The sequence below is a fragment of the Thermobia domestica genome, chromosome 1 (assembly GCF_964235325.1).
Source record: "Thermobia domestica chromosome 1, izTheDome1.hap1.1, whole genome shotgun sequence".
NCBI classification, from domain to species: Eukaryota; Metazoa; Arthropoda; class Insecta; order Zygentoma; family Lepismatidae; genus Thermobia; species Thermobia domestica.
The window spans coordinates 168,122,051-168,134,497 of record NC_137454.1 but is presented as its reverse complement, the minus strand read 5'-3'; the positions used below and the strand labels follow the sequence as shown (position 1 = coordinate 168,134,497).

The 12,447-nt window shown below is 34.0% G+C and overlaps 1 protein-coding gene across 2 annotated transcripts in view; it reads left to right on the top strand.

Moving 5' to 3' along the window:
- Positions 1 to 12,447, top strand: part of LOC145690894 (aldo-keto reductase 1B-like) — a 90,587-nt gene that overhangs the window by 64,497 nt on the left and 13,643 nt on the right. For both annotated transcript variants that reach the window (XM_081766316.1, XM_081766307.1), the window contains exons 5-6: positions 2,217 to 2,423; positions 8,695 to 8,843. In XM_081766316.1, the coding sequence (XP_081622442.1) occupies positions 2,217 to 2,423; positions 8,695 to 8,843 (356 nt within the window). The remainder of the gene's footprint in view (positions 1 to 2,216; positions 2,424 to 8,694; positions 8,844 to 12,447) is intronic.

Sequence of the window (12,447 nt, the reverse complement as noted above, 5' to 3'; positions counted from 1 at the left end):
ATTGGTCTTCAGTTATATTTTTACTCCAAACTTTACCCAAATTGATAGTAAAGTGGACACGAGCGTAAATAAACGTGTAAGTGAAAAAAATCATTTGCACTCTTCAGGAGTTACGTTCTTCTTTGCAAAACTGGTAGCCTTCTTCATTCTGAGTAGATTAACGCGTCATTCAGTGGTTTTAGTGGAATAAACAATCAGGGTGGGAAAAAAAAAACATTTTTATTGATTTGTTTGATTTAAATCCAATCTTTCTCTTTGTATAATACAAGTCGCGAACTGAAGAAAGAACATTAGGAATGCTAAATGCTAAATATGCCATTTAATTGAAAAAAAATGGGGTTGAATTTTGAATTAATCCCCAATCGTTAACCTATTTCATTCCCAAACAATGTTTCTTAAGCATTAAGGAAAAAGTACAGTAATGTTTATCAACATACACTTTTTTTTTTCACAAAAGTTACTGATATTTGGCAGGGACATATTTTTAAAAAATCGGAACTAGTTTGAGGCACGATATATATATAAAATACATAAATTTCGCCTAAAGTTAAAAACTAAAAATAATAATAATAATAATAATAATAATAATAATAATAATAATAATAATAATAATAATAATAATAAAAATAAAATAAAATTCCGGAGAGAGGATTGGACCTCTCTAAATGCGCCTCTATTATCTGGGAACAAACAAACAGATGCGCACACAAAATAATTTTCGTCCTAAATGTCGATGGTCATTTCCATGTTGGAATAGTTAACGATTTACAAACCCTATGTTACGAAGAGAAGAAAGCAGGCTTCTACGTCACCCGTTCAAAACTGGATTTTCCCTAATCATCCTCTGTATGACACTCGTTTCCATACTGTGCTATACATACATTTGAGTCTCATTGTATTATGACTACTATTTTCCATAATCGAAATAACAGAACAGAAACGGGATTTTACTTATTTTCACTTGATTTATTTCGGATTTTGATTTAAATCAACGATTTTCATTTAAAAAATCAAATGATTTAAATCTAATCCACCCTGTAAACAATTAACAATTTTCTCAGGGGAGAAAATAAGTTATGAATTAGTTTAATTCACATTTAGTTTCCTTGATCATTTTTAAATTATCTAACATTAAAAATTCTTAAAACATATAGACTCTAAAAAAAGTGTACTGTTTTATCTGTAAAGTTGTATTAGTTGATTAACATTTCAGTTGAAAATTCCAATACAATAAAAGAAGCTTGTACTAAAGGATAACGAAGATTTTCTGAAAGAATCAGCTTTATTGGTAACATTTTAATGATAAACATAAATGAGAATTCATGCTAATGCTAATAAAAATTAAAACTATTCACGATATATATATTTATCTTTCAAAGTAATTTTTCGTTATTATTTATTATATTAATATGATAAATATTTAATAATGTTTTACTCACGTAAGCACTCTCTGGTAAGAATGGCAAGCTTGGCCGTAGATGTTTCAATGACTTCATCAATGACTTGTTTGTCATCTTCAACAACACATTCTTTACTATGAAATAAAATCTTAACTTAATGTAGTATAGTTCTACGTATCCTTTCTCCTACATTTATGATTCTTCCTCTTTACGTGGGTTAAGCTCGTCGGGAAAGTAACCAACATATGACTGTGCCCAATACTGTACGCTTACAGAATATTTCTTCTACGTAAACGAATCTCATACTGCTCTAATGTCTGCAATATTTGTAATAGATAGATTTTAATTCAAAGCACTCAACATATCTTTATCCACTAATTATACATAGTTACTATAACTTAATCTCTGTGATGACTTTAAAATAAAGTATTGGGAAGAACAAACTATAATTCCTCAAGAACTGTTTAAAACCTCGTTTTATATTTAAATATATGATCTTAGTTTGTTTTGCAGTTACGAAAGCAGCAACCGAAAAGAGATCGCCGAAACCAGTCCCATTGGAACGTTGATCTCGTTTTGAATCTTTCGTAGTTGTTTCAAAATTTTTGTTGTTTATGTTAGGTGTTCCATGTTATTGACTGATTAGCGCGCACACTGAAAAGTTGATTTTCGGTGTTGGTTTTAGTTACCATGAGAAAATATGGAAGGCAACAAATTATGGTATAGAAAACCATACCATTTACAAAATGTGGTAAATATATGTATTTACATCAATAATATTTTTCTGTATTCTGATCGTTAATTTATTTTGTGTAGGTTGAGTGCCACCCTTACCTGAATCAGAAAAAACTGATCGAATTCTGCAAGGCAAGAGATATTGTAATAACAGCGTACAGTCCACTTGGATCTCCAGATCGCCCTTGGGCTAAGCCAGATGATCCTCAATTGCTTGAAGATAAGAAGTTGAAGGAAGTAGCTGCGAAATACAATAAAACACCTGCACAGATTCTTCTGAAATATCAGGTAATTAAGACATTTCGCAATTCTGGAAAATGCCTTGTAGATTGGTGGTAGTATATGAAAATCTGATCGAAGTACGAGATAATATTAAATTGCCGAAAGTGTGTTATTTGTAGTATGTTCATCAGTCTTAGGAGAAATCAAACAATGGATCAATCTACAGTTCTCTTAACAACAAAGGTGGTATTCGGAACTGTTCGAACAGTTGTATCCTCTTATTAGTGACATTGTAACTTAACGTGTTGCCAAAGACGTTACCATATTTTTGGTCCCCTTTTAACTGTGATAATGAATTACACATGTGGGTTTGGGAGGCCACTTTGCTTTTTCCCCTCTCGCCAACGAAAGGTAGATGCTCCGAAAATGAACACACTGACCAACTGCCTGCATATGGTTCATTCCTTCTCAACGGAAGAAGAGAGAGTTTCTGCTGAAAGTGTCAAATAATAAAACAACACAAACCACTCGAGTTTCCAGGCTTCTTTTTTTTTCGCCAAAACATTGAAGACATTGCATTCCTTTGTCAACTGACAGAGATCAGCTTTTACTCACCCCTAGTCTGGCCGAGAACTATCAGACAGTTCGAATTTCTTGGCAACACCGGGTTTAGGAGAAAATATCTGTTTTACTACCATGTAGGAGGAGGAGAAGGCTAATAGATCAATTTTCTATTCCACCCACTAAGGCTTTTAAGCTTTTGCAAGAAGATTGCTACTTAACATTGTACATTTTCATGTATAATACATAAATAAGTAAATTTATTCCAGAAATATAAATCTGTCAGATTGACAAAAACAGCATACTTCTTAATGCTAATAAAAATTCATTTTTCTCGAAATACTACGCATGAGAATTTACTCATCAAGCATGTCATTTTGTTCAACTCGACGAGAGCTATTAATTGGTATATGTCTCATCTTTAGATAACATTAACCCTTTGATTATCAACGAGATACATGTTGATTTTTTAAAATTCTAAAAGTATATGCTGTTGTCCCGTCGGTTCAAATGTGACTAGGAGACTGTGTAGTTTTCAAACCTGTGTACAGATGTCAGGAATTTCGTACATCAAAGGAGTCATACACGTATATATATAAAACAATCTTCACATTGACAATAAGAAAATGCAATCTAAGGGTTAAACAAAAATTAAAGTTTGAGAGTTAATAATAAGAATTGAACTATATCTCATACTGTATACTGTTGTCTTGCTAGTCTCATATGGAAAAGCTTGATTATTGTGTATATTTCAGTATGTTTAATCATAATAGATGGAGTGATTATTGTAAATCATTAATTTTTGTTTTAAAAAAATGCCTATATTTTTCTTGAAAATTACTAATGAAGATTTACGCTCACTCGCATTATTTGGTTGAGTTCAGTCAGGTCTATCGATTGATGTGTCACACTTTTGGACAAATATTTTTCTTCGAATGGCTAGTAATAATGTAGAAATTATTCCCTGTTACTAATAAACACAGTGCTAGTTTGAACAGCATGCAAGACTGCTGATAAAATTCTCTCTTATCTCAATTCAGTATGGATGCCCATGAGGTTTTATATATATATATATATATATATATATATATATATATATATATATATAGGGGAAGGTAGTACACAGTGGATCAATTTTTAAAATTTTGAGCATAAATCCGTTTAATATATTATTGGAATTTGTTTAGTGTAGAACATGGGCACATGTCTCCACTACATTCGTAAGTAATTTGTTAATTTGTAGCGCTGCTCTGTATCTTACAGTTACAGTTAACGCTAATGCTTGTAAAGTGATTCACTGTGTACCACCATCGTGCACAGTGGATCATATATGCGTACACAGTGAATCAAAGGAACAATGTATTGAAAGTAATGAATAGAAACGTATAATAAACGGGCCCATCATTTAAAAATCTCCAAATCTACATAAATTGTAAGCATTATTGTCAAAATCTGTACTATTACTCACAAAACAAAATAAATTTTAAAATTCTAAATAAAAGTTAGAATTGAAGTATTACAAGATCTTAATAGCATACTATAAATTTCAGGAATTGATTACCAAAATAAATAATACAAATGACTGTTATAAAACAAACGTTTTAGATAATTAAATTGATATCTTATACAGAGAATCATTGGTTCCGGATTAGTAAATTTAGAAGTTTAAGTAATTATGCACAATAGCATAAGCAATTTGTTGTGGATTCAATTTGTGTGATTATGCAAATTATTAGTCAAGAGGTTTTGGAAGCCCTCTTACTATTCAAATATTGTGTATGGGTGAAATATCTGGATTATTTGGTTGGATGAAACTTTCAGGTATCTTCTTGCTTCGTAGAAACAAAATCTAAGGTCATTTTCATTGTTTTTCCTAGTCGTGATGTGACCAATGTAATGTGTCCGTGAAAGAAATCTTACAAGAACGTAATCACCAGGTTGAACTTCTCTTTGACTCTGTTTCAAATCATCATAAGTAGTAGTTTCTGTTTCTAAAGTAACATCGACCGTCTTCCTTAGCCTGAGGGACACAATCGTGTGACAAACTAAAAGATTTCGTTTTCTAAAGTATCATGATCATTTGAAAAATCTTATAAAACAATTGGCTGAAAATCGTCATTCTCCGTTGAACTACCATTTTCTTTCACTTTCTTCGGAACGGAACGTCTTTCTTTTATAATTTTTGTTTCAGATTGCTGCTGAATTTGGACTCCCTTTTTTTACTGGCTTTGCCTTCAAAATGTTTGGCTCTTTCCTGAAACGGCTTCTGCCTTTCTTTCTACGATGTTTCTTGAGGTGACACAAAACACTGTTTAAGTTCTTCTTTCTGGAAAGCATTTTCTTTCGAATCTGCATCTACATTCTCTACTTTTTGAATTAAAGGATTGTTGCTTGAGGAAGGTACATTGATTTGGTCTTCTATCTGTTTTTGCTTACATTCAACGTAGAAAAGAACCATTGTCTATAAATACATTTTGATCATAAGGAGACATTCCTGTCTTTCTAAAACCTGCTTTGATGTTGGTTGGAATCACTGCTTGTGCAAATACTATTCCCAAGATTGAGCTGCTTCGTATATTAACATGGGCACTCTTGGCTTTTGTAACAATCAAATATCCACAGCTACATTTTAATGTGCTTTCAATGGTACGAAAACAGGCACATCCAACTGATTGCATTTTATTGCTCGAATGCGGTAACAATTTTTCATTCATCCATTCTGATGGAGTTCTCAAATTAAGTGGGTTAGGCGATGTCTCATTGATCATCTGCTGTTCAAAATATTTCCTAGAATAAACCATAGCTGGTGGCAAAAATATACCCGATGCTCACAGTCACACACGTCATAACGAGGACCCCATTTTCGCCACTCATGCATAGATTTAATTGCTTGGCTTCTTTCTCTGCTATTACTTTCTTGGATGTCTGAATTGCTCTAGTTCATGTCTAAGTTGGAAATACGTGAAAGGCTACAGAATTTGGGATATTTCGTAGATAAGTTACATAAATTACTAAAGAATGCCTAAACATTGTGTTTGTTGAATGACAACAATCTTGATAGTCCAAGATTGACGCTTTCCAACCAGGGGCGGCTTGCCAATAAGTGCTGCAGAGCTGCAGAACTACCAGCTATTTTAGTGGCATAAGAGTATTTTCAATTGAGTTGAATTGTGTTTAATTTAATCAATGTAATAACATGTAATGATGATATTTGGTCTATCGGTGTCCTGAAACTGTACTGCTGGATATGCTACATATCGTAGTATTACTGGAGACACCTTCTAAAAGTTAATAATATTGCAAGAGCTGTGCACCGATTGCTCTATGCTTTAGCATTGAAACCAAAATCTTCACCAGCCGCACTGTATTACGTTTTCCTTGTCTCTTGGATAGGATTTACTAGAGCTGCACTGCCAGCAGCTCAGAACTCACGAATACTTCCGAAGAAGCCGAAGACACACGACGTGATGTACAGTACATGAGGCTTCCCTCTCTTGTTTTTGATAACGGTGTTCAGTATAATTGTTGTGCGCTTTGAAAGTAATAGTATTCCATGTTCAAGTTTGTGCAAATTTTCTGAACAAACAATTTGTGTGACAATTTTAAGGAAACCATAAACCTTTTGGAAATTCTTCTAATTACCCCAACGACAATAGCTGAAGCAGAACGTTACTTCTCTAATTTTAAAATAGTTAAAACATTTTCGAGAAGCACAATATGTCAGGAAAGAATCAATGCTTTGGCTGCCTTATCAATCGAGCGTGCCGAACATTAATGATAGAGTAATAGAACAATTTGTACAGCAGAAGACACGTCCGGATAGACTATTTACAAACGATAAAATATTTATAATTCAGCAGTATTAATAAAATTTTCTATTTGTAGACATTACGTGAATCCGAAATTGTTATGGTATCTGAAAACAATGTTTCTTACGATATGGATATGGTATTTTTAAAGTTTGGTACACGCAACAGTGGCGTATTTAGGGAGGACTTATCAGGCTCAAGATCCCCCGAAATTTATTTAAACTTATGGGCATCCCAAAGGAAAAATTAAGTGCTTATTCATATGCTGTGTATAGCTCCTCCCGAAACAAAATCCTTAATACGCCACTGACACCCAATAAGCAAAACAATAGTGTTTTGGTTGCGATACAATAAAGTTGTATGTATATTTGTTAATTTCAATTATAATTGTCATTTACGTATAACGATTAGAGTGCTAAAAGATATGCAATTCGTGTACATTTTATAATTAATTCCTGCAAACGGGAAATTTAATATACAAAATACACACTGTGCAGAACTACCTCAGATTATGGTATCGAGCCGCTACTGTTTCCAACACATCTTCGGGATTTCTAATACTAAGATCTTTATAACGATTCACTCTAGACCTGAAATTTTGCTTTTTTCGAACGAAGCAGGTATCGATATATTGTTGTTCTTGGCAATTTCATACGCCAAAATGCCTCACGGCCACGGTAGACTAACACATTTTGTTGCACATTTTTATATATTTCGGGAATAAATGCTCCAACTCTGAAAAGAAAATTTGTCATACAGAATAATTTGACTTCATTTTAACATTGTCACCTGGTACTTTCTTATTTTTTGACGTCTGTTCAAAGTTCTGTAACTAATGTTCTTCAATTTACCAAGACGTCTAATAGAATATCGCTGCTCTACCACTAATTGCACTGCTTCTCTCATCGAAATGTCTTTCATGTTGCCTTGCGTGTATTTCCTCGTGGTCAAACCATTCATCTGTAACATGTGACATGATAGTAAAACTTTCGTAAGATTCCAATATTATGATGTGTATCTAAATGAGTATGCCAAATACTGGAACTTCTATAAACACAATGAGGTACAGAGTGGATCAGTCCACTGTGTACCACACCGATGTGATCCACTGTGTACTTGTTGCTGTCAACCCAAACAATTTCCCACGACAAGGAACTATTAAAGTAGAAGAACAAAATAAACAATGCTATATTACAAATTCATTCTTACCTACTTCCCATGTCCTGATATTCTAAATTACAAGATAAATCACAAAGTCAGAGCATTCACTTCTGTTACTTAATTTTTTACTTTAGCACGAGGAAAATAGATTTTTCACTTCACCACAAGTGAGAAGCATCCATTGTTGTTGACATTTCATTAATAAGTGTGTAATGTGAAAACAGAATAACTGACGTGCGCTAGTTGAATTTGTGCAATAAATAAATAACACCTTCTGATCCACTGTGTACAATGATCCACTGTGTACTACTTTCCTCTCTCTCTCTCTCTCTCTCTCTATATATATATATATATATATATATATATACTTCAATTTTAATAGCAACATGACCGTAACGACCAACTTAACGAAATTACAGTATTTTGCGACATAATAACATCGTGAGGAGATATTAACATGTTGTGTGTGATGGGAAGTGATCAAACCACCACTGCTGCGCTCAAGAATTCCAATGATTTAAGAAGTGCTTTCTTGTTGCGTGTGAAATTAGCAAGTGGTAGTTTATTGCACTCGTATTTATTTATTTAAATGAATATGCATTACATTGCTTTTAACTGAACTGGAAAGAGAGAGAGTAAGTGCCAAAACAATTAGGTCGGGTCATAAGTGTCTAAAATAACAGCAGCGAACGTTGGTGTGATCAGATCCGTATGGCAAATAGCGTATAAATAATCATCATGCCTTTGGCAGGTTATGTATTCAAATAGATATATTATATTTTCGTATATTTTTGTCTTTCTACCAGGTCCAGCGTGGTGTTGTTACAATCCCGAAATCTGTCACTAAATCTCGTATTGAACAAAATATAGATATTTTTGACTTCCAATTGGCTCCAGAGGACATTGAGTACCTTGATAAATTTGACGTTAATGGCAGGGTGTGTCATTTGAACTGGTAAGTTCCATTAATTATATTTATCTACTAGCAGATGTACTCGTTCTCCTTACGGGGAGAAAAGTTTTGTGGAAAGTATTTGAACTCTCTTTACGCCTTTAGGATACGCAATTCAGTGGAAGTGTAATGATAAAAATCTAATGTCAACTCTTATCCCCCATGCCGATGAGGGCTGAACCTATACTTAAATGGCATCCGGAGTGTCACTATTCGTCTTATCGACCCCTAAAACTATGGATTTGACACTAATATCGAGGGTTTTCGGTAATTTTTACATGTCATCTTCCTTCTTGTCGCCTAGAGGTGTCATAAACCTAGTATTTGTTCCTAGACTGTAAATGATATATGTATTGTTTTGGGAAGTTACTCCAAACGTCCCAGAGTTAGGCTGGTACATACATACATTTATATAGGGTATAATATAGATATAAAATAGCCCATTAACTTCTTTAAAACAAAAATTTTCAAAAACGCTGGGATATATCAGGATCTTGGAGGAAAAAGGGCGAACCTAAAATATAAATATATATATATATATATATATATATATATATATATATATATATTCCACAGCGGACAGGTCTGGACAACCCATAGATACCGCGTTTTGCCCTGGTTCGCCCTTAGTTTTCTCACAGTTTCAAGATAAACAAGGATTCGACCATGCTATCTTAATGTGCTTGCAAAACTTTCAGCTTGATTTCCCAACACCCCGATTTCAGGATTCGCTCTTTCTCCTCCAGGGTCCTAATAAGTCCGTTTGTTTTTAATGAGGAGTTCATACACTGAATTCCATGTTCTTAGCATGATGAGGGATTGTGAGAACCCAATTTTTCGCATAAATTATGACTCCGCTTACCCCTTATGATATACATTTTAATCATAATATGATAAAAACCCAGTTTCAAGATAGATGATACTTATATCCAAAAAATCATCTCAGTTGGTTCAGTCGTTTTAGCGTGATTCGATTACCAACAAGATCAGTTTAATTTTTATATAATAGGTTACAGAATTAGGAAAGTAAGAAATCGTTACTTATCCGCACTGTGCTTAATTACACAACTGAAACAATAATTTTAAGTACAAGTATCGATCGTATCTCGTAATACCTGATGCGTAATATTATAAGTAATGCTAATTAGATTATGGTGCTACATGTTGCTGAAATCTCTAAACTGTTATATTATAGTAGAATGTTTACAGTATTTTGATTTCTGTCATAATGTAATGTTAGAAACAGTATCCATCACATAATTAACACGTTATAACATACATCAGGCTAAGATCTGAATGGCCAGATTCACGTTTGTTGTGCCAGGATATTAGAAGAGAGTACAAAGAAAATTTACTCTCACCAGAGAAGTAGCTGTAACTAAATATAGGTTATCAGTTCAATGTTGTGCTCTTGTTTTAAGTGTCACTACATGTCGTCAGTTAATCGATAGAATTTGAAATAACTACTTTCTTGGAATACTTTTGTCTCATTAGCAGCGCTGAGATTTCCATTACTGAATCACAATTTGAATCTTGAATTAGCGTAACGTACACTGATCTATACATTTCTACTCTGTGAGGAAATGCCCTCCTAGAAATTAATCCTAAGAAAATAATCCTATAGGAAAATCTTAAATGTCGATTAGTTAAGATGAAAGAAACCGGAACAACCTAAAATTGTGTTCTTATTTGTTCTGTTTTGGAAAACTGAATGAAAGAATGTCGGTTCTGCAAAATTCTGTCATTTTAAAAACATACTAGCACATTGTAATGATTCATGATTTTATACATGAAAACTTCTACATATTATATACTAAGCCAGTGGTTTGCTTTTTACAGGGCTCATAGCGAGTCACTTTCATAACTAAAGTATGATTTGTGTTTTGCATTGGCAGTTTTCTAAGAAAAATATAAAAATAAATGCAAAAAAGCAGAAACTTGTTACTCATTACTCTTCTGAAAGCTTCATTACTTGCTTTCACATGTAAAACAGTCAGTTTTATTCTCACTTCAGCTTTTATTCTTTCTAAAGCACAGTGGATGGTTGGTGGATGCTTAAGCTCTCAAGGTGGGGTTGATGAGAACCCTTCTGTGTCTGTTCTTTCTTCTATAGACTTTTAGTTTTCTCTCGTTGGTTAACACTCCGCTCAACGTTGCGTGCATGTGTTTGTGTGGTTCATCATGTTCGTCTTGTGTTATGCTTCTTGTATGTTCTTCTTAAGAGTATGTGATGAATTTGAATATTTCACGGCTTTGAGAACTCTCAATGCTAAGTTACATATAATGTCTGGGATGAAGAAATTCGGAAATAGGCCAGAACTGGTTCCACTTACTCAGAAGCTTCCTACATCTGCTAAGCCTGCTTACCGTAACTACAAAGCATACTTCTTCTTGTTCACCTCAACCATAGGTTGGTGGGCAACATGGAAATTCTAAAACTTTTCTCTCGCTTGGGAGAGCTGTTTTATACTTTGATAAGGCCTCTTCCTCGTAACTGCATCTAGATATTCTATCCTTGGTCTTCCACTTCCTGGTTTTCCTTCTGCCTTTCCCTCTATCAGCACAGTGATCCAATTGGAGTGTCGAATAAGATGGTCCAGCATGCTGTTTCTGTTTTTTCCTATTACACTGTTCAACAAATTTTGATCGAAAGTATGTAAATTCTTTGAAATTGCGATTTTTACATTCATTTAGGCATAATATGAAAGGAAATGATAATAGAAGAATTTTCTTAGCTCAGGTTGTGAGAAAAACGCCCTTGTACAACAGTAGCTTTAGAACATTTAAGCAAAATCCGTGTAAAAACCTACATTTCACTTTTTTTTTTTTATCTATTTCACTGTGATGTGATAAGCTGGGGAGTTAAGAAGTACCCTAACCTATAGCTTTCTATACCCTTGTACTTCCTTTTTCAAAATTGCGCAAATACCAGTTTCACAGCGATACAGAAAATAAAGTAACCGTGGTCAAGTTAAACATTAACAATTCCGTAATAAAAATCAGTATTAACATCAAAACATGAAAAATATGTACAAATACCTTTTTGTGCAAGAACTATACTTCAATGTAGACAAAAGTTTCAAGTGATCCCTTGTACAGGATTATGTTTATTTTATTTTGAGCGTCTTCGCTTGGCTTGCCTTTTGTAGGTTACATCTGGAGCATCCCTTGCAATAGTCCAACAGTAGTCGGCCAATATGTTAAAACTCCACTTTCCCTCATATCTCTTCTCCATGGCTGCAATATCTTGATGGAAACGCTCACCATGTTCGTCACTTACTGCTCCACAATCTTCGGGAAAGAAGTCTAGATGTGAGTGAAGAAAGTGGAGTTTCAGAGACATATTGCAACCAAGATTTTCGTAGCACAATAACAACTTCGCTACCAGTTGTTTGTAATTTGTTGCTCGGTGTCTTCCCAAGAACTGTGAACAAACACTCTTCAAGCTTTCCCACGCAGCTTTCTCCTCACCTTGGAGAATTTCGTCGAACTTGTGATCTTTGAATAGTTGCCTAATCTGTGGCCCTATGAAAACACCCTCTTTAACTTTGGCATCACTTAATCGAGAGAATTGTCCTCTTAGGTACTTATAGGCATCATCCTCTTG